A 22792-nucleotide genomic window follows, 5' to 3' on the forward strand; every position below is an offset into this window, starting at 1 on the left:
CCGCGAGAGAGGGAACACAAGCAGGGGGAGTGGGAGAGGAAGAAGCAGGCTTATAGCGGAGGAGCCTGATGTGGGGCTCGATCCCACAACGCCGGGATCACGCCCTGAGCCGAAGGCAGACGCTTAACCGCTGTGCCACCCAGGTGCCCCTAGATAGTGTTTTTAAAGTGTTGCTGCAAAGGTCTTGGCTGGTGATACCTCAGAGAATCTGGAGTTACATTCTACCCTTGTGAACAGAAATTAGTGTTTCAGCATTCATACATTGAGGGTCAAGTGCAAGTAGTATGTTAATTCATTACTCTCTGGTACTCTTAACCAAAGCAAGATACTCTCTGTAGTGGCAATTATACTGTACTCTTTATAATTTCAATTATGGAATTTGATTTGTGCATCTGTTATGAGCAAATCAGCAACTGCTGCCTAAGTTCCTGGGAAAATTAATATAGTGGGGTTAATTAATCAAATATTTTAGGCACATAGGAAGTAAATGACAGTACTTCTCATAAGCAAAATATTGAATTGCTTAATATGTTGTTCTTGAATGTACCCCCTTCAGTTTTTCCAGAATCTCGCCATGCATTTAGGTCTGAGTATACCTATAGCATGATTTGTTCCTCCAAAGGAGCAACCAAGTCGGTTTGAATTTTTAAAGAGAAATTTATTAAATGAGAGGAGAAGACTTTAGAGATCAGGTAATGTTGTTAGACCTCAGATATAATCTTTGTGAAAAATTTTAAAAAAATGCTTAGAAAGGCTCTGTTCTGTTCCCGTTTATTAACTAGTTATTTGATATAACTTGGGTCTCCTGACTCCTGGTCTAGTAAGTCTTCCGGTTCCTTGATCATATTTGGGTTAGAGGTAAATGATGGTATTTTATAATTTGAATAACTTAGGTTATGGAATTAGAGTATTCTTGACATTTTCAAGCACTGTTAACAGGTACATCTGAAGAATACGGAAATAGAAAATACCAAGCTTGTGTCAGAAGTCCAGACTTTAAAGAATTTAGATGGGAACAAAGAAAGCATGATTACTCATTTCAAAGAAGAGATTAGCAGGCTGCAGTTCTGTTTGGCTGAAAAGGAAAATCTGCAAAGGGCTTTCTTGCTTACAACCTCAAGTAAGGTAAGTACTTTTGCAATATGTATTTGAAGATTGTAAAACCTATGTCTGTTCAATGTATACAATATAGTGGTTTTTATTTTTCTTCTTTCCTTTCCCCATCCTTTTCTTCTGAAAAAGTTCAAACCTGGAGGCATTATGACATTACGCCCTAAGTATATTAGCATGTCTCCCTATCAGCAGGTGCATTATTCTGTCTAACCATCAAACCATTAACATACGTAAGAAATTTAACATAAGGTAATATTTTATTCCTGTATATAGTTTTAGTACATTCAAATTGTCCCAAATATATTTCTGTATAACCTTTTAAATTTCTTGACCCACAGGTAAATAAAGATCACACAATTATTATGTTCTTGGTCTGCTCTAATCTAGAATAGCGTCTCTGTACTTCTTGTTTTTTATGACATTGATACTTTTGAAGAATTCAGTCTTGTCTGAGAAAATGGTCTGTAATCTAGATTTATCGTTTCCTCATGGCTGGATTCAGGTCAAACATTTTTTTGGCAAAAAAGGCATAGATGATGTTCTGTACATTCTGTTGCAGTGTTATCAAAAGTCACAGAATGTCAGTTCTGTTCTTGATATTAGGTTTAATCATTTATTTAACGTTATGTCTGCCTGAACCATTATATTGGTGCTTTTTCCCTCTTTGTGACTGAGCAATATGTGGGATAATACTTTGAGATCATGTGAACATCCTATTCCCCAGTAGCCTTTCACCCAGTCGTTTTTTATCCCTTGATGATCCTCACCTGCATCAGTTATCATTAATGATTACAGAATGGTTCTTTTACATTTATTAGTAGGTAGTCTTTTATAATGAGATTCTCTGCTGCCCTCTCCCCTTTTTTCATATCACTGTGGACTTAGGGATTCTTTTTTGTTCAGTGTATCGTATTTCATCATTATTACTTTTTCATACCCAAGTTGTCTCACACTTAGCCAGGGGGAGCCTTTCCAGACCTACTTTTTTTTTTTTTTCTTAAATTTCAAGATTTTACTTATTTAGTTTAGATCACGCACACACGCTAGCAGGGCAAGCAGAAGAGGGAGAGAATCTCCAGCAGACTCCATGTTGAGCATAGGGCCTGATGGGGGCTTGATCTCAGGACTCAGATTATCCCTGAGCCGAAACCAAGAAGTTGGGCACTTAACCGACTGAGCCACCCAGGTGCCCCTGTACCTTTTTCATATGTTCCATAAATGTTTTGAATACTTCTTAGATTTGTGAGACAACTGTGTATTATAGTTTTAGGTTCTGCCCCACACCTGGCACCAGGCTTTTCTCTAAGGAGCCCTGGTTTTTTTTCAGCGGGGAATGGTATTTTGAAACCAAGTGGAATTTTGATATTTTTATACTGGGTCCTGTTGCTTCTTTGTACTTATATTGGACAAACATCTAAAGTCTTTATATAGTTATTGATATAGTTACCTCCAAGTCAAATCCAGTACCTTAGGGTTCTTTCTTACCTTCATCCATTCTATATTTATCTCTTCTCTCCGTGTGAGAGCCCTTGTTTCCAGAACATCATTATATTTATTCATGTATTCTACCCTGTTACACACACACCAATAGTTTCAGAAGTGTTACATCAGTGCCACTCCCAATGATATGTCTACTAAATAAAATTAAGTTCTTCTCAAGCCTTTTTCTTAGAATTTATTTCAGTAAGGATGTACCTAGTACTGTGTTCAAAAGTTCCTTGAATAAACTTTTTAACATATTTGTGGGTAATAAATTTTTATACAGTCTACATATTTGTATGTAATTCTAAGATTAGTTTTTATTCTCTTAATCTTTTGATTGAATTTTATGTTTTGAGTATGTTAAATAGTTGCATCGTTCAAAAGTGAAAATACTTATATTAAGATTTACTGTCTCTTTCCTAAAAAACCGTTTCTTACACCCGTACGTAAACATTTTCATTAGTTTCCAGTTATTCTCCTGTTTCTTTCTGCAAAAATAAACATGTACATATGCAGGTACTCTTCTCTATTCCTTTTTTTCAGTTTTTAGACATTTTTTAAATTCAACTGAGTAACATAATGTATTATTGGTTTCAGAGGTACAGGTCTGTGCTTCATCAGTCTTATATAATACTCAGTATTATATTTGCAGTAGTTTGCAGTTAACGCTCAGATGTAATTACTGTAACACCTAAAACGTCAGATGTGCATCACATTTAGAATTAATTATTAGCACCCAAGTTACTCTTCAGGGTATTTAATATAGCACATTGCAAACACAAAGGTAAAAAGTATATTTATTTATTAAGGTGCCAAAATTTTCTCTAGGCATCTTTTTTCTACATAAGCGAGACCTCTGTAAGGTAAACCACAGGTATAGAAATACCTGGGAAAATTGACTCTTAATAGTTAAAACTCCCTCCCCCCCCAATGTGGGGCTTCAACTCATGACCCCAAGATCAAGAGTCACATGCTCTACCAACTGAATCAGCCAGGAGCTCCATTAATTATTAAAACTTGAAAAAAAATATTTTTTAAAGCAGTTACAAGGTCCTGGTTATAACATAATTCAAATAATACGTAAGGGTACAAAGTAAAGTAACACTCATCCTTTCCCAGATATGTCATATAGAATTTTTTAATTTTTCTAGTAATCTATGAATGTACATACAGAGTTTATATTTTTATGAAAACTGAGAATATATGTAATGTTCCAAAACCTTTTTAAAAAGAATTTTATAGACTGGGCGTTCTGTATGGGTATGAGAACCCATATAGATCTTCCTTGTTCACTGTAACAGCTGCACAGTATCCCTTGTTTTATTTAATAGCTGTGTAGTGTGTAATTATTTTTAGTTATGTATAGTCCCTAGCTTTTATAAGCATGCTGCCGTATGCCGCAGATATGTAGGTATGTGTATGTACCAGAATTAATTTCAGTTATCTTCAAATTGCTTTTCAAAAAAATACCCAACATTGTATATACTCCTGTTTGTAATGGCAGCACAGACTTTCATTGTATGAAGGATATGTTGCAGAATTTATAATAAATTCTCATGTAACATATTTTCTGTTTTTAATAATTGTACTGAATTCCTTATTAATAAAGCAAAGTAATTTTCTTAGAAACTCATGAAAATTGCTAGGTCAGAAGTTACGTGCTTTTTGAAGGTTGTGCATGTTGCAAAAGCTGATAAACTTTATACTAATTACAGGTACATAGCCCACCTGTTTATAAATGTGCTAATTTCCCTAAAGTCATCCAAATATTAGAGTATTCCTGTTTTTGAATCTTTGTTAGTTGAAAGAAAATGGTATTTATTTTAACTTCTTTGATCGTTGATGAGTTGAATATATTTTTATATGCGTAATGTCTATTTCTTTCTTAAAAAAATTCACGGTCGTGCCATTCTCCAATTTTTTTGTTTTTTGACTTTTTTGTTTTTGTTTTGTTTTTTTTGGTTTGGAGAGTTTTCTTCTTACTGATTAGAAAACATATCAGAGTATTGTACCTTTTTAAAAAAAAATATGTTCCAAACAATTTCCTCTGGTTTTTTGGTGTCTTTTTCCCCCCCCTTTTGACATAGAGAAGCTGATGAGATTTATGTAGTTAGATTATTAATTTTATATCTACAAAGATTTCCTTCACCTCAACATTTCATAATCATTTATTTCCTTCTAAGGAGCTAACAGTTTATTTAAAAAAAAAAATTTTTTTTTATTAAGTAGGCTCCATGCCCAGTGTGGGACTTGAGCTCATGACCCTGAGAATCAAGAGCTACAAGCTCCACCAGCTGAGCCAGCCAGGTGCCCCAGGAGCTAACAAATCAATGAATTAATTAATATATTTATTAATATATATAAAGATTTTATTTATTTGTTTGCCAGAGAGAGAGCACAAGCAGGGGGAGTGGCAGGCAGAGGGAGTGGGAGAAGCAGACTCCTCATTGAGCAGGGAGCCCAAAGGGGGGGGGGGCTCCATCTCAGGACCCCTGGAGCATGACCTCAGCCAAAGGCAGCCGCTTAATTGACTGAGCCATCCAGGCGCCCCCCCACCCCCGCAGGAGCAGTTTAAAAACCAAGAATGGGGGTGCCTGGGTGGCTTAGTCGGTTGCGTGTCTGCCTTCGGCTCAGGTCATGATCCTGGATCCCTGAGATCAAGTCCTGCATTGGGCTCCCTGCTCAGCGGGGAGTCTGCTTCTCCCTCTGACCCTCCACCCTCTTCATGCTCGCTCTCATTGTTACTCAAATAAATAAAATCTTTAGAAAATAAAAAATAAAAATAACCAAGAATAGGTTACACTTTTTTTCTGAGTTTGTTATTTTTAGTACAGAGATAAAACTAGGACAGTTGAATAAATTGGGTTTGTTGGGCTCCTAATATTAAAGGAAATAATTTTATCATGGCAATTTTAACTTTTTTTTTCTTAAAGATTTTATTGCGGGGAGGGGGGTGGGGAGAGCGTGCGCGCACAGGGAGAGGGAGAAGCAGACACCCCGTTGAGCAGGGAGCCTGATGCGGGGCTCGATCCCAGGTCCCCAGGATCATGACCTGAGCCGAAGGCAGACACTTCACCAACGGAGCCACGCAGGCGCCCCTCCTTTTTTTTTTTTTTTCCTTAGCAATTTTAACTTTTTAAAGATACTTTTAGGTTTATTAAGAGGTGCTAATTACTTTTCATTTTCCTAGTGCCTCATCTTTGCTATTTGCATATCAGTATTTTGTTTATAGAACTAAGTTCTAAGTCTGTCCTGTTTTCATAATGATACGTAATTAATGTTATATTGGATATGTTTTAGGTTAGTTAATAGGAGACTTAACCAAAATTTTTGGAATTACAGAGAAGTTTTTCAAATTATTTTTATTGGTAATCATAAAAAATGAGGTCAGTAGTTCCAGCTGTTAGAGATTTTTGGGGACAGGAGCTTTCACTTGAATTTCCGTTTAAGCCAGGGCTTTTAAATATTGGGCATGTTGCTTGACTTCTGAACTTCAGTTTACAAGTGTTTAATGTGGTAGAGATACCGAGTGCATTGAGTTGTTATATGGGGACTCTAACACAGAGTCATATCTTAAGTTTTTTACAGATTTATGTACTTCATCTAAGTCATGAATATAAAAGCAATATTCAATTTAAAATTTTGGATCTGTTGAAATATTAAAAATTATTTTTGCTTCTGTTTTTACTTTAATGGTTTCATTGCAAATGTATTTATCTGCTTTTCTTCAGGAAGATACCTTTTCTTTAAAGGAGCAACTTCGTAAAGCAGAGGAACAGGTTCAGGCAACTCGGCAAGAAGCTGTCTTTCTGGCTAAAGAACTTAGTGATGCTGTAAATGTGCGAGATAAAACAATGGCAGATCTGCATACTGCACGCCTGGAAAATGAGAAAGTAAAAAAGCAGTTAGCTGATGCAGTGGCAGAACTTAAACTGAATGCTGTGAAAAAAGACCAGGTAAAGTGGGTTAATTTTGAATTTTCATTTTAATCAGAAGCTCACAAGCTTATACAAGAGAATAGGTATGTCAAAGTAAGTCAGGTCAGATTCCTTATCACAGAAATTTAAATTGCCATTCATTTCGTTTAGTCATTGTAACTTCTTCAGTTGAAGTTAACGTAAGCTGTAAGAGAAACTTAGGTAGGCAAGTGCCTAATGGTTTAGTAAGAGTTGCTCTGTTACTGTTAAACTTTCTGATGTCAGTTATATATTGCTTTGTTTGGAATTTCTTATTTATTAGCTTCATAAAGTGGTATTATGGTTATTTAACAGGGTAATACTTACTCCTCAGGAGGTGGATCGTTCTTCTCTAGTTTTTTAATGAGCCTTAGTCCTAAGAATATAAAGCTGGATTTATTAGGAGCTAATGTAGCTCTGTTGCCAAAACTCCAAAACAAATAAAAATTAAAAGCCAGAAAGAAAAAAGCGAAAATGAAGTTGGGATTTACTTTCACATTATGAGATAGGAGATTTTTAACTTTTTTTTTAAGAGGAAGTGTGTGTGTTTTTTTTTGTCACAGGAAAAGACTGATACACTGGAACACGAACTAAGAAGAGAGGTTGAAGATTTGAAACTTCGTCTTCAGATGGCAGCAGATCATTATAAAGAAAAATTCAAGGAATGCCAGAGGCTCCAAAAACAAATAAACAAACTGTCAGACCAATCAGTAAGGACAGTTGAATGCATATCTAATAATTCCTTTATCAGTATTTTTGTTTACAAATCAAATTTATAATATTCTAAAGTTTTATTTATGTAAGTAATGTCTGTACCTCACGTGAGGCTCGAACTCATGACCCTGAGATCCAGAGTCACATACTCTTTCAACTGAGCCAGCCAGGTGCCCCCAGATTTACAATATTCTAAATATCAACCTTTTGAACATAATTTATCTCTGCTGATTTGAAGTCGTTGGTCTGATGTGAAGTCATTGGTCTAATATTGTAATGATACATATTTTTTTAAATCTGGAGTTTTTATTTGCTGGAAAACCAACAAAGGAAGCAAGGGCAGCAGCAGGAAGAAGAAAACAGGAGGGAAAGTCCTTTTTTCTTGAACCATTTCCGTCTAAATTCTTGATAAATGTTTTCACTTAAAACTCTATACATACGGAATTCCTCCTTCGTGACAGTGATGCCTCTCCTCGGTGGGGTTCACCATTGACTATACCCAGGGTCATAGATACTTTCTCAGTTTTCATTGTTGGGTTCTTCCATCCGATTCATAATCACTAGAGTAGGGAGAGTTAATGTTAGCTAATTGTTTTATATTCCATTTGAGAGTGGGTAAACAGATTTAATGAAAAATTATTTCTGTTCTGATGGGTGTTCTAATGTGGGTCCTTAAATTGTATCTAATATAAGGTTTGCTATATAATGGAATGCTGGAAGTGAAGAGACATATTTAAAACCTGTAGTTGAAAAGATAAGTTCTCTTTGCAAACAAAATTTATTATAAAGACTCTTTCATTTGTATTCTGTATGGTACAGATGATTTTTTTTTCCCCCCAAGATTTCATTTAGGAGCATGGGGGTGGCTTAGTCAGTTAAGCGTCTGCCTTTGGCTCACATCGAAAATTAAGATTTTATTTATTTATTAGAGAGATCATGAGCAGGGGGAAGGGCAGAGGGGGAAGCAGACTCCCCGCTATGGGGCGAGCCCAACGTGAGGCTCGATCCCAGCACTCTGGGATCATGACCTGAGCCGAAGGCAGACACTTAACCAGCTGAAACACCCGGGTGCCCAGTACAGATATCTTCACCGAAATGCATGTGGTAAACTAGAAAGGCTTTTGTAAAAAAAGAATATACTTTATAAGTTTGACCCACATATACAGGTTTTGGTTTGGGGCCTATAAGTATATTATGATTCTGTAGTAGGTGACCTAGGAGATTTCTGTGTCTTTTTTTTGGTGGTGGTTTGATGATTTGACAAGGAAAATGGAAGTAAAGTTTTTCTTTTTTGTAACATTTAGGTCAGTTAGTAAAAGTGGTGCGTGTTATGTGTTAACTTAGGTTTATGTTGGCCTTTAAGATGCAGGAACAGCTTTGTGGACTTCTCAGGATTTCTTCATAGCAATTACTGAGGAAGGAAATATAACTCCTATAATAATTTATTGTTAATATTTTGAATAGGCCAATAGCAACAGTGTCTTAACAAAGAAAACTGGGAATCAGCAGAAAGTGAATGATGCCTCAATAAACACAGACCCAGCTACTGCTGCCTCTACTATAGATGTAAAGCCACCACCTTCGGCAGGTAAAAATCTTTCAGACCTTGTGTTGTAGTGTCCTGCCTTGACAAGTATTGATACTTACTTATACTGCCTTGTTCCAGGTGTACAAATTTAAGGGAGCGTCTAAAAATTCTTATAAGTGAGAGGATTAAGGCAAAGATAAAGTTGGGGTCTAAAAGTAAGAAAGTCATGCATGTGAAATATACAAAATGTGTGAACCTCGTATTTATGAGAATATTCACAAGTATTAAATGAGCTGGAGTTTGTAAGCTTATATACTTAATAGCAGCAGTTAGGCTATAGGACAAAAGCCAGTGATTGAATTTTTAATTAATATCCCACTAAATCTGTGGAATTTTGAAGCATATACGGATCTTTTAATTGTACAGTTCTGTTGGGGGAAGAATAAATCCCCTGTTGATGGTTTTCTTTTTCTTTTACTACTAACTACTACTTTTTCTTTTCTTTTTTTTTTTGACTTCTTTGGATCATTAGGGTACTTTCTGGTTAGTGTACCTGTTGGCGGATAAGTTAAATTATTAGTTTATTAACTTATAGAACAGATGAGAAAGACATAGTGAATGTATAAACAACATGAAAATTGGAATTAACTCTAGGTTTTCATTTGGCCTAATTTTTTTTCACCTTATGTTAAAGATTTGACAATAGTGAAAAGTTGGCACTAGAGTATATTAAAAATATATTTCCTATTGTAATGTTTGAGGTAATTGCTGTTTTAGACTTTTTAACTGTATTGTAAACTTTCCATGCTATTAAATATTTAATTAGGTTCAGCCACCGTAGAACAGGGTCCTGACTTCCATATCTCTACATCCTCTATAGTATCTAGAATGGTGGTGTGTAAATTATTTACTTAACAAAGACTTAGTGAATAGTAATGAAGGACTAGAAAAATGATTTAAAGTGTTTTCTCAGAGAGTATGGCTTTCTACTTATCCTATCTAGTCAGTTAGGAGAACAAGTGTGCCTTTTTAAGAACTATTTTTAGTTAATTAAAAAACATAATCCTTTTCGTTATTGAATGTGAACTTGTTTCTGGCCAAACATATAAAAAATTCTCATGTAGAGCTAATATTATCTATCTTTATTTAGTGTATGAATAGATGTTTTTAGATATATATTTCTCTCCTTTCGTATTCCATTTATTTCACAGTATCCTGACCTTTAAGTTATTCTGAACAGGAAGATAATATAAGGGGCAAAATAAGTTTTAATAATATTTTCTGCCTTGTAATAGCCGAGACAGATTCTGACATGATAACGAAGGGACAAGTCTGTGAAATGACCAAAGAAATTGCTGACAAAACAGAAAAATACAATAAATGTAGACAACTCTTGCAGGTAAGCTAGCTTTCTTGTAAGTGAAAGATTTATTAGATATAATGGCTTAGATTACCTTTGTTGTTTGGATTTTTTTTTTTTTTTAATCCTGGGTCCCCCCCCCCCCAATACCCATTTACTTAGTTTCGGTTTTTTTTTTTTTTTGAAGATTTTATTTATTTGACACACAGAACGCAAGCAGGGGGAGCTTCAGGGAGAGGGAGGAGCGGGCTCCGTCAGCAGGGAGCCTGATGAGATGTGGGGCTCAATCCCAGGACCCTGGGATCAAGACCTGAGCCTGAAGGCTGCCTCCTAACTGACTTAGCCACCCAGGCACCTGCTTAGTTTCACTTTGGAGATGATGAAAGGGGGCTGTTCTGTGTACTTGCTCATGTGGGCCTGTGTGTACAATCATGATCCTAAAATTTTCTGTTGACCTCGTGTCCTTTCTTGATAATGGCAAGTGATTGAGGTTGGTTATTTTTGTCTGTCGTCTTAATTGTAAGGATACATTGAAAATGGATCCTTGAACTTAGAACTTCATAAAAGGGAAGTATTTTTTTTTACATTTACTGTAATAATAGCAAAGAATTTTACCATATCTTAAAGTAACCAAATTTACAAGGTGGAAAAAGAGAATGTTAATCAAATGAGCTGTTGCTTTTATGATGTTACGTATTTTGACTCTTTTAAACTTGTATTCTTCATACGTTGCAGTTTTGCGACTGTCTTGGTAGGATTCACTCCTGGAATATTTAAAGGGCAAAGGGAAAATGCTTCTCATTTATACCTGATTTGGAGAAGGAAGGCAAGGGTGTTTTGTGTTTGTGTGTGTGATTTTTGTTAATTTTTTGTGTATGTTTCTCCATGCATGTAGAGAGGGGAGGGATATTTAGAACTGTAGAATGATGAAGTTCATACTTTAGTTCAGTGTTACTGTAATAATTGCAAACATTTTGTCACTGTGTTTTAAATAATATTTAATCTTTTAAACTTTTAAAAAAATATGTATTTGAGAGAGATTGCAAGAGAGAGTATGAGCCGGGGATGGGGAGAGGGAGAAGCAGGCTCCCTGTGGGGCTGGATTCCAGGGTCCTGGGATCATGACCTGAGCCGAAGGCAGACGCTTAACCAGCTGAGCCACCCGGGCACCCCAAATCTTTTAAACTTTAAACATTTCGTTGCTTCAGAAGGATTCCTTCTGTAGAAGGATTGATTGATTATAACAGTTTTACCCTTGAGTTCAAAGTAGTTTATAAAGGACTAAACTTTTTTCATCAAGTATGAAACAATTCTAGATGAATATTTTTTTGAATGTCATAATATTATTGATAGGAAGATAGAATGTGCTTAAGCTAAAAATTTCCTCAAGGCGCCCCCCCCTGCTGTATTGAAGTGCAGTAAACTGCATATATTTGCTGAAATCCAATAAACTGCTTATATTTGAAGTCTGCAGTTTGATCAGTTTTGCCATGTAGATAGTTGTGAAACAGTGTCTAGATGACATTTCTATTATCTGCCAGAGTTCTTACCCGTTTGCAACTCATTTCTCACTCCCTCCCCATCCCCTGGAAACAATTGGCTTGCTTTCTGCCCCTGTAGGTTGGCCTGCCTTTTGTACAGTTTGTATAAATTCACTCATGTGGTTTATGCTTTGTTTTTTTGGTCCTTTTTCAGCATAATTAATTTGAAGTTTATCCATGTTGTTGCTTATTTTGGTAGTTCATTCCTTTTTATTGGGAGAGTTCAGATGTTTTGCTATTTTAAAAATTGAGTTTTTATCTTACTGTTGAGTTGTAAGTCCTTTATTCTGGATACAAGTCCTTTGTGTGATATGTGTGAATATTTTCTCCCAGTCTGTGACTTGCCTTTTTCATTTCCTTAATGGTGTTTCTAGAAAAATTTTCAATTTTGATTAAGTACAGATTTACCAGTTTGCTCTTTTATGTTTTGTGCTTTCTTTTTTTTTTTTAAAGATTTATTCATTTATTAGAGAGAGAGAGAGTGGGGGAGCAGCGGGAGAAGAGAATCTTAAGCAGGCTCCATTCTGTTCTAAGAAACATTTACCTAATCCAATTTGTAAAGATTTTCTCCTATCTGCTATAAGTTTTATAGTCTTAGGTTTCACATTTTAGGTCTATTTTCATTTTAAGCTTATTTTTGTGTGTGGTGTGAGGTATGGTATATATCGTAATGGATATTAACTTGATCTAGCAGTTATTTGTTAAAACCTTTTTCTCAATTGAATTGCTTAAGGCGTATTTTTAATCTTTCACCTTGAATATAAGACATTCAAAATGAAATTGCCCAATTTACCCTTTTGTCATGATTTGTAACTCCTTTCAACATCCTGGGTTGTAGAGAAGAAGCAGTGTGTAAGACGTCAACCTAGAGATTATCTTGGTCAGGAAATCCCAATGTCTGGAAACAGTTGTCATTATAATCATTGTTACCTCCCTTTGCAGAAGTAATATATGCTTATTGCGAAATCTTATGGCATTATAGAGATAAAGAATAAAGATGGTAAAAGGTACCATCATAATCCTGATTCCAAGAGATAAGAGCTGTTAATACTTTATATTTTTCTACACAGCACTATATAGAGATCATATAAAATCGTGTTAACTTTTAAAAAGAGGATTATACTATGTTTTTTTTTTTTTGCAGCATACTATTTTCAATTAATGTATCTTGACATTTTTACTTGTTAATTTGTAGATCTGCTTTGTTCTTTTAAATATATACTATCCTATTGTAGGGAAATGATTTGTCCCGTCCTCCACTGACTTTTTTTTTTTAAACATTTGGTTGTTTCAGTTGATATATTGTTAAAACAGTGTTTATAATGAAACATTCAGCACATATCTAAATATGTTTATATAGATACTGGCTCTATCTGGATTTAAAATTTTTGGTAATTATGCTAATTTCATTTAGGATGAGAAAACAAAATGTAATAAGTACGCTGATGAACTTGCGAAAATGGAACTGAAATGGAAAGAACAAGTGAAGATTGCTGAAAATGTAAAGCTAGCACTAGCTGAAGTAGAGGACAATTACAGAGTAAGTTCGGTATTTTATGGCTTGAGGCATAGCGTACCTGGTACTTCTGCAAATATGTTAGCTATAAGTTTTACCAATCTAATAGGCAGTTTTAATATAGATAATTGGAATTGTATTTTTGTGTATAAATAATGTACTACATATTTAGTTGAGTAGTTGACTATGAACTGAGAAAATAAATGCTGCTATGCATTGCCATTGTGGCTTTAATTCTGTGCACTGAGTTGGCTAATTAAAATTACATTTTTAAATCATGCTTAGTTTCTAAGATGAAAAGTGATCATTATCCTATTCACTTAGAAACAAACATGAATGTGTATGTAAAATTATTTTAAGGCCTTTACGTTTTTGTGGGAGCATAATATATGATCAGTGATTTTAAAATTTATGTAAGAGTTATTCAATGAATCGCCAAAATGTGTGATCCTAAAGAAAGACTGCAGAGTGCTACAATCTTAATTAAAATTGTTTTTGCCAATGTAACATTAGGCAACAAACAAATCCAAATGGTAAATAATATTTGTAAGATTGTTAGAGAAAAAAAATTAGACTGTTTAGCTAATTAGTAGGAAGGTCTTTTTGCTTTAAGGAATAAAGTATAATCTTACGTATTTTGAGATATGTATGTACATACAATTTGCATATCGTGTGACTAAAGATCAGGAAGTTCTGAATGATTTAACTTTGCTATATTATAGCTAGTTGGTACTTACAATCTAATTTTTAAATGTGGTGTTCTTAAAGGCACCAAGAATTTCGGTTTCCCCCTGGGGGCTGGAGAAGGTGGCACATATAGGTAATTTTACTGGTAGTTCTTTTTTATCTTCACCTACTGTCAGAGTGAAAATTTCAAACTCTTAATTCATGAGATTATTGTTATGTCTGAGATCCCTGTGGATATTGTTTTCAGTGGCTGGCAGCTTCCCTTATTATTTATAAAGTGTGAATACTAAATTTATATGAGCTTTTATCTTTGCATATTGACTAGAAAAAATAATTTAGTAAAGTTAAAGCCTACTATATATACATAGAGAGCTAGCAAGTGCACACTATGTTAGCTGTTACGTAGGTGATCATAAAAGTAAGGCACAGCGCTCTGAATGCTTAAGGAGTTCGTAATCTAATAGGGATTGCTAGAAGTATAATGGTGATATTCACAACTCTTTGACATTCACAATCCACTGTCAAACCTGTGGGAAGCTAAATGTTTTTAGTTCATTTAGTTTATGACAAAAGTGAGCATCCGAATTAAACAACATTATAGATTATGCAGCTGGTAAGGTGCTTGCTTTTTGTTGAGTGCCCTGTCCCTTATTTTGTACTGTTTAGACACATACTCACTAGACAAGGCAAAATGGGATGAAGTTCTATATGAATAAGTCTATTTAATGAAGTACCTTAGGGCTGTTTCCAGTGGAATATTTAGGAGTTAAGCGTGGAGAAACCCGACCTTTCAAAGACCAAACTGAAGGGGAGGAGAAGCAGAGCTGGGAAAAGAAAGAAGCATCATTCTAAGAAGATTGAAAAACATTTATATAGGTTTGGAGGTGAAAAGTGGAGAGTATAGCCTGGAAATTTTGAGCATTCTTGAATAATAGGACTTTAATGTCTGTGGTGGAGTAGGTTGGACTTGAAAGATAGATTGAAGCCACATTTTGGGGGGCCTAAAATGGAATTTGAATGCTGTTTGCTGTTAAGAATTTCCTAGGAGTAAAGGGACCCAACTGTAGTAGGTCTTTTTGAAAACAATTTGGCAACCCTGAGAGGATTTATAGGTAGGAAGGGTGTTTGAAAGTAAGAAAATTAGAAGTATTCTCAGAATTACTTGGTGAAGACCACCCCCTTGGGTACCTTCCCTGATGACTTATTGAATAGGACGTGTATATCGAGGAAAGCTTTGAAAGGCATCCTTAGGGAAAAATAATTGAAAAACGAGTTTGTGTTTGTATTCATAATGTGATTGGTAAAGTGAATGAATGACTTAAGAGACTGAAAATATTGGGGAATGGAGGAAGAAGAGGAGGAGGGTGTATTGTAACAAAGCTTCCTAGCTTCAGTCATACATGGGCTCTGAGATTGGTAATATCTGTTAACAAAAGGAAGAAAAGTAGGTTTGGGACCTTTTGCCCTTAAAGTGCGGTGAGAACAATGAAAACATGTCATGCGTCAGTTGAAAAGAAAGGTTTGAAACTTGGGAAAGAAGTGTGCCTTGTGAGTCAATACTTGTGGTTTATTCCCATGGGGATCATAGTCGTGAAGGCATAGAAAAAAGGTAGTTTTTAGGGGGAATGTAGAGAGAAGCCAAAGAAGAAACTTTGGAGAGCACTCAACATTTCTAATTGTGAAGAAGCAGTAGACACAAAAAAGAGCATTGAGAGGATGATACCGGGGGTGAAATTTTGCATAAACTATGGGAGAAGTTGTATGAGTAAGGGAAGTTGGTCACTAATGAGAAGTAATCTAGAGGTGTCAAAGAAATACACCAAGAAAAGCACACAGGTATGGTAATAGTTTTGCTAGAATGGTATAGACTAACTCTTGGTGTGAAGGAGAGAGTAGATAATGGAAAAGATTAATGATGATTTCTCTCTTCAGCTTCAGTTGGCAGAGAAAGACAAAGAAATAAATGGCCTAACTTCGCGTTTGGAAAACCTCTCCAGGGAAAAGGTATTGAACAGTGTACTTAAAAAATCTTTCAGGGGTGTCTGGGTGGCTCAGTTGTTTATGCGTCTGGTGCTTTGTTTCAGCTCAGGTCATAGTTCCAGAGTGGTCAGATCAGGTGCCGTGTGTGGGACTCTGCTCTCAGCACAGAGACTGCTTGATATCCTTGCTCCTCCCCCTGCTTGTGCTCGGGGGCACACCCCCCCAAATAAATAAATAAATAAAATCTTAAAAAAAAATAATGAGAATGAATGATACTACAGCTTTATGAAGACACACGTTACGGTCATGTGAGAGTGGCTTTGAAAACAAGCTAAATGAATAAAGAAAAGACAAACAGATGTTAGTACTCTTAGTGGAGAATGTTTTCAATTAAGTAATTTTATTTTTATTTTTAAAAATTATTTATTTTTAGAGATAACGTGCAGAATGGGGGGGCAGAAGGAGAAGGGAGAGAGAGGATCTTAAGCAGGTTCCACACCCAGCACAGAGTCCGATGCAGGGCTTGATCTCGTGACCCTGAGATCATGATCTGAGCCAAAATTAAGTTGAACACTTAACCGATGGAGCCATCCACGTGCCCCTACATAATATTTTTAAATAATTTACCTTATACTATGAGGAAAATACCTAAGTATTGAAATTTAACTTGGTCTTTGTTATGTATTTTGTATTTAACAATAAACAGATTTTACAATGTTTAAATTTAGGAAGAGAGTATAAATATTTAAAAATTATACATAATGTTGTCTATCTGGTTTTCTTCTGTGACGGGAAATGTTTTAGAACTTGTTTAATGATTTATAGCATAACCTAACATTGAAGCAGAGGATACATTTATAATGTAAAACATGGCTGTCGGGCAACATTTCTCAGAGTGTAGTTTGAGGTCTTTTGGGGGGATCCCCACCCCCTTTTAGAAGTCTACAAAATTGAAAACTATTTTCACAGTACTGCGATGTTGTTTGCTTTATTCGCCACTGTGTTACATATATATACACATATGTATTCCCCACCCACCCACTGTGTTACATTTACATGCTGGCGTGTAAGCAGTGGTGCGTTTTGAATCAAGGCAGTTGCACCAAAGTGCATTAGTATAGGTAACCATATTCATCTTAACTACTGCATTCATAGTTCAAAAAAAAAAAAAACAAAAACCAGTTTCACTTATGAAACAGTAAAATAATCTTATTGAAGCTCGACCTCGGGGTGCACATCTTTCTAATATTCTGTGTGAGGAAATGGGGAGTACCCCCAAAGCACTTTACTTAATGAAGATGATGGTGATCTTAAGGTGAAGCGCTTGTGCAGTTTGGGTTGTGAACTGAACTAGCTGCTCTTTTCATAGTATATCGTTTCCGTATTAAAGAATGACTAATAGACAAAATTTGGTTATTCAGAGTAGGGTATTTGGCAGGTATTCTCTTGAAAAGAAGTGAAACGAGCCTGTTACTTTAAGGAAAAACAAGTGGTAGTATTTGTTGCCAGTGATAAAATTCAAGCTTCTAAGCAAAAACTAGAATTTGGGGAATCTTATATCTGCTCCCATGAGCTTGATAATTCCCAATGCTTACATTTCTTGCTTTTGCATGCGCCCGTAGATGTCTGTCTTCCTGTCTTCTTACCTGACAGTCATCAGTATGAACTCTTTAGTCAGTGGATTAGAATTTGCTACTGTTCTTAATTTGATGTTGCTGCAGTCCTACATTTGGTCAGTTGGGAGCATTTTCAAGCTGGTTCCTGATATGCCCCAGTATCAAAAGGGTGTTGTTGATTTTGTTGAGCACATAATACTTTCCTAGCATTGCAGAATACTCCAGCTCATCTTGTACCCTTCTTAACTCATCTTTGGCATTGTCCTTTTTTTCCTTTTTTTTAAATAAGAAAGACTCCCTGGTCCAGTCCCGGAATTAGTTCCTTTTCCAAGGAGTTTCTGGTTTGTTATTAGTGGGAGATGGTGTTTAAAAAACAAAATATGGGCCCTGCGTGTGTCCATGATTACTGGGGCTCGTTGCTTCTAGATCTCTTCAGTGGGCAGAATTAAGAAACATTATTTTAGATATCGTGAATCCTAGTTGAACTCCACATGGTTCTTACTTGCCTTCCTCATTTCCTGTTTGTATATGTGCCTTCCACGCTGAGAATCCTGGTGTCCAACAATACCAACACATATCTATTCATTTGTTAAATCTGATAATCCACATAAAACAGTTTCAGAATTGTTAGAGCCATATCACTATGAGAAAGATTCCTATTAGGAATAGAATTTGAGATTTTTTGAAGCTTTTAATTTTTATTTATTTATTTATTTTCCTTGTCTCCTGCACTTGAGGGTATTCAAAAAGCTTTTTCTTTTCTCCCTCCTCCCCCCTTTTTCTCTCCCTCCCTTTCCCTTTCAGTGTATGGTAACACAAAATGGCAAGTGAGTTAAAAAGATTCCTGCAAATAAACAATGGATTAAAGATAATTTAAACAATAGGACAGATGAAGAGTGAGAAAATGATAAAATTTCTGGTATGAGGTTTGGTCAGGTGTATTGCAAAGTTAAAACAATGATGCTTTAATCAGCTCTGACAAGAAGTTGGTAAGGAATACATATATCGGGGCACCTGGGTGGCTCAGATGGTTAAGCATCTGCCTTTGGCTCAGGCCTAGGATCGAGCCCTGTGTCGGGTTCCCTGCTCAGTGGGGAGCCTGCTTCTCCCTCTCCTTCTACTGCTCCCCATGCTTGTCTCTTTGTCAAGTAAATAAAATCTTAAAAAAAAAAAAAGAATTACATACATATTCCAAATGCTTCAACTTTCTGAAACATGGATTTACTTTGTGTTGTTAATAAGAAACCCAGCTTTAAGTGTATATTGTGCTTTAGCGATATTAGCTAATGCTAGAGAGAAGCAGTCAAGATACTTTCTATATTTTACATGTATAAAACATACATATCTGAAAGATTTATATGGATAATTTATACATAAGATATCTCTCTGGATATATACATAAGAGTCTCTCTCAGTGGTTCTTGACCTTGAGCTTGCATCAGAATCACCTGTATTGCCTGTTAAAACAGATTCCTGGGTCCATTCCCAAAGTTTCTATTTTAGTAGGTTTGTAGTGGGGCTTGAGATGTGCATTTCTAAGTTCTGGTGCTGTGCTCTGGGAACTACACTTTGAGAAATGTTCTAGTCACCCAGGCTTTACAACTCACCGATTGCTTTATTTTCTCAGCACTCTCATTCATTTCCTTTGCCAGCAATATTCTTGCCTACAATTCTTTGTTACTTTGTTGGACTCTACCCCCCCCCCCCCCTTAGGAGTTTAAACATACTAGAATAGAATAATAGAATGAACTCGGTTGTACTCCTCACCTAGCATCAGTAATTGTTACTTTATGGCTGTCTTATTCGTGCAACCATAATTACCTTCCTTCCTTTCCCCAGAGATATTTTTTCAGGTATATCCCAGAATTTGTAATATTTCCCTCTAAATATTTATTCATAACTACTTCTTTAAAAAGATTTATTTATTAGAGAGTGCACATGCATGCATGGGGGGAAGGGAGGGAGAGAATATCAAGCAGACTCCATGTAGAACGTGGAGCCTGACACAGGGTTTGACTCCACAATGCTGAGATCGTGACCTGAGATGAAACCAAGAGCGAGACGCTTAACCGACTGAGCTACCCAGGTGCTGCCTGCCCCCCCCCCCCACTCTTGACTCATCCTTCAAGTCCTAGAATAAATGACTCTTCTTCGGTAAGGGCTTCTTTGACCTTCGGTCTGAAGTTCGTGCCTCTGTTAAACCTGGTACCTGTACTTTTATTGCATAGCACTTACCATAATTTGTAATTATATTTATTTCTGTGCTTTCTTAACATCTGGCTCGTCTGCTTAATTGTAAGATCCATGAAGATAGGAATTGCTTCTGTTTTATTCACCATTGTATCTGTAGCTGCTAGTACAGCACCTGATATTTGAAGTTAAATATTAGTTGAATTAATTAATTTAGGCACTCTAGCAGAGGCAAACCAGCTGAACAAACTTCTGTGCCCTGGAACTATAAGAGAGGACTCCTAACAAAATCTATTATTATTTTTTTTTTTTAGGATTTTATTTAGTTGGGAGAGAGAGCGCGTGCAAGAGAGAGCACAAGTAAGGGGGGGAGAGGGAGAAGCAGGCTCCCAGCTGAGCAGAGAGCCTGACGTGGGGCTCGATTCCAGGACCCTGGGATCATGACCTGAGCTGAAGGCAGACACTTAACTGACTGAGCCATCCAGGCGCCCCTAACAAAATCTATTTCTTAAATCGTGGAGGTTTTTTTAAGGAGAGTTAGGAATCAGCCATCAATATTATTTTGCTCGTTAGCCACATTCATGTCATACATGTTTTTGAAGGTAGAGGAGGTCTTACAGGAGTTCTTGACCATGATTTTTCAAAGGGCCTTTTGGTAGTCTGGTGAAATGTGTTTAATATATATTAAATATATTAATATAAAATATATAAATTATATATATTTATAACATATATTTAATATATTAAAAGATTTGTTTATTTTAGAGGGAGTGATTGGGGGAGGGGCAGAGAAATAATCCCAAGCAGACTCCTTGCCAAGCTCAGAGCCAGATGCAGGGCTTGATCCCGGGACCCCAAGTCATGACCTGAGCCAGAGTCAGGAATCGGCTTCTTAACCGACTGAGCCGCCCAGGTGCCCCAGAATTATTATTATTTTTTAAGATTTTATTTATTTATTTGACAGAGACAGCCAGCGAGAGAGGGAACATAAGCAGGGGGAGTGGGAGAGGAAGAAGCAAGCTCCCAGCAGAGAAGCCTGATATGGGGCTCCATCCCAGATCACAGAGATCACACACTGAGCTGAAGGCAGACGCTTAACCGCTGTGCCACCCAGGCGCCCCTCCCAGAAATATTTTTAAATGAATAAAGCAAAATATACAGAATCACAACGGAAATGAGTTATAAGAAATAGTTATCAAAATATTAAAACAAGTTTATGATATGTGACAGTAGTACATGTGTTTATTTAAAAATGTTAAATAAGATTTAGCATGTGTAGTAATTACCATAATTTCAAGGTAGTGAAATGTAGAGGCTGTTTTGAGATGGCTGCAATGACTGTAATATGAAGTGAAAATATCTGATTCTGTAGGTGACAAAGGTACTGCAGCTATTGCTGGGGTTTTTTGTGTGTGTGTGTGTGTGTGTGCCTACATTCATAATTGAAGAAAATGCTAAATTTCAGTTAAAAGTTAGTGAAAAGATATAAATTCATTTTCCTCATCCAAGTTCATTTATCTCCTGAATTCTAAACATGGACCCTTTGGGGAGTGTTGTGAATGCAAATTTGAGAATCAGATTTTCTAAGTCAAGAGCTCAGTCTTCTGATTTATCAAACAACCTGCCTGTATCTGTCTTGTTCATGTCCCTGTGTTCTGTTTACCCCGCCTCCAGTTTCCCTCATGAGGAAACAAAGCTGCTTGTTACTGGTCCTTTTCTTACCCTGCATCCTATTTGCAGGGGATTTATTGCATCTCTGATGGTCGAGGAGTATTAACTTGGAACTCTTTATTATGTTGCAATCTCTACGAAGTTGCTTGACTGTACCATAAATCTTTCAGTGAAACTCTTGGCTCCATTTAAGTAGTTTATTGTTTGCTTACAGAATTTCACCATGTTCTTCTAAGGTAATTTGCTTAAGTTTTTGTAGCAGTTTATCCTGTCTACATCTTTTGCTCTGTTCGTGCCCTTTTCCTCTTGACTTGTCTTTGAAATATTTTTTTAATTTACTTTCACTTTTTCTCTACTCACATTGCACTTTCACAATTTTGAATTACATGGCGGCACTCTTTGAGTCATGGCAGGAGATGAGGGAACCTCCACTGAGGACCTGCTGTGTTCTAAACACTTCTCTAATTTCTCAGTAGTCCTCCTAGGGCTGGAGAATGTAACTTCTTCAGGGTTATTAGTGCTGAAGCTGATGAGCAAAGCCAGGTCAGTCTGACTCTAGTCTACCATGTCATGCCATCCCCTGCTTGTTGCTAATTTCACGTATGCCCAATTTCTAGTGTGCCCAGTATAGCCTTCCTAGAATAACCTTACTGAAGGGCCATGTTATGACTATTCAAGAACTGTTAGGCCCATTGTCGTAAACTCTTTGGTATAGATTTGGCACATCTGGCCTTCAGCTTGTCTTTTCTCTTGCTCTTCACATGCGCCCTGTGCTCTAGCCATATCATTCATTTACCCAGTCCTGCAATATGTTATGTCCCATACCTTCTGTACTTTTTCACATGCTTAGGAGGAACTTTTAATTGCTATATCTCTTCTCAAACCTAAATTGACTTGAATTTTTCATGTTTACCAGTTTTGCTTTCAGTGATAACGACTTACTCTGTTTTAAGGTTACTTCATTTAATGGTCATTTATATAGGTAAAAATTTGCTGACACAGAATCTCATCTCTAGTCTTATGGGATGACATTCAGCAAAACTAGCTGAGTTTTACTTTACACATGAAATTTTCCATTTTTACATCCTTTGTTAAAATTTTGGCTGATTTTTTTTTTCTTTAACACCTTTACCAAGGTATAGTTTACATGTAATAAAACCTACCTATTATAAGTGCAATTTGATGGATTTTGGTAATATTGATGGATTTGGTAATATTTCTGATAATACCATTATATTCAAACTATAGAATGTTTCCATTACTGCACCAAGTTTCTTCATGCTTGTTTTTACTCAATTCCGTCAGCTATCCCAGTCCCAGACAATCAGTGATCTACTTTCTGCTACTATATATAGTTTTACCTTCTCTAACATTTCATATAAGCAATCACGCAGAATTTACCCATTCACTGGTTGGACATAAATCTTTTACCAGCTGA

At 36.2% G+C, this 22792-nt stretch overlaps 1 protein-coding gene across 4 annotated transcripts in view; it reads left to right on the forward strand.

Moving 5' to 3' along the window:
• The window catches only part of TAX1BP1 (Tax1 binding protein 1), a 78920-nt gene that overhangs the window by 37263 nt on the left and 18865 nt on the right, over positions 1-22792 (forward strand). For all 4 annotated transcript variants that reach the window (XM_026508394.4, XM_026508384.4, XM_057304218.1 and 1 more), the window contains exons 8-14: positions 940-1125; positions 6327-6551; positions 7115-7261; positions 8730-8853; positions 10089-10192; positions 13109-13234; positions 15830-15901. In XM_026508394.4, the coding sequence (XP_026364179.2) occupies positions 940-1125; positions 6327-6551; positions 7115-7261; positions 8730-8853; positions 10089-10192; positions 13109-13234; positions 15830-15901 (984 nt within the window). The remainder of the gene's footprint in view (positions 1-939; positions 1126-6326; positions 6552-7114; positions 7262-8729; positions 8854-10088; positions 10193-13108; positions 13235-15829; positions 15902-22792) is intronic.

This window comes from Ursus arctos, unplaced genomic scaffold (assembly GCF_023065955.2).
Source record: "Ursus arctos isolate Adak ecotype North America unplaced genomic scaffold, UrsArc2.0 scaffold_3, whole genome shotgun sequence".
NCBI lineage: Eukaryota > Metazoa > Chordata > Mammalia > Carnivora > Ursidae > Ursus > Ursus arctos.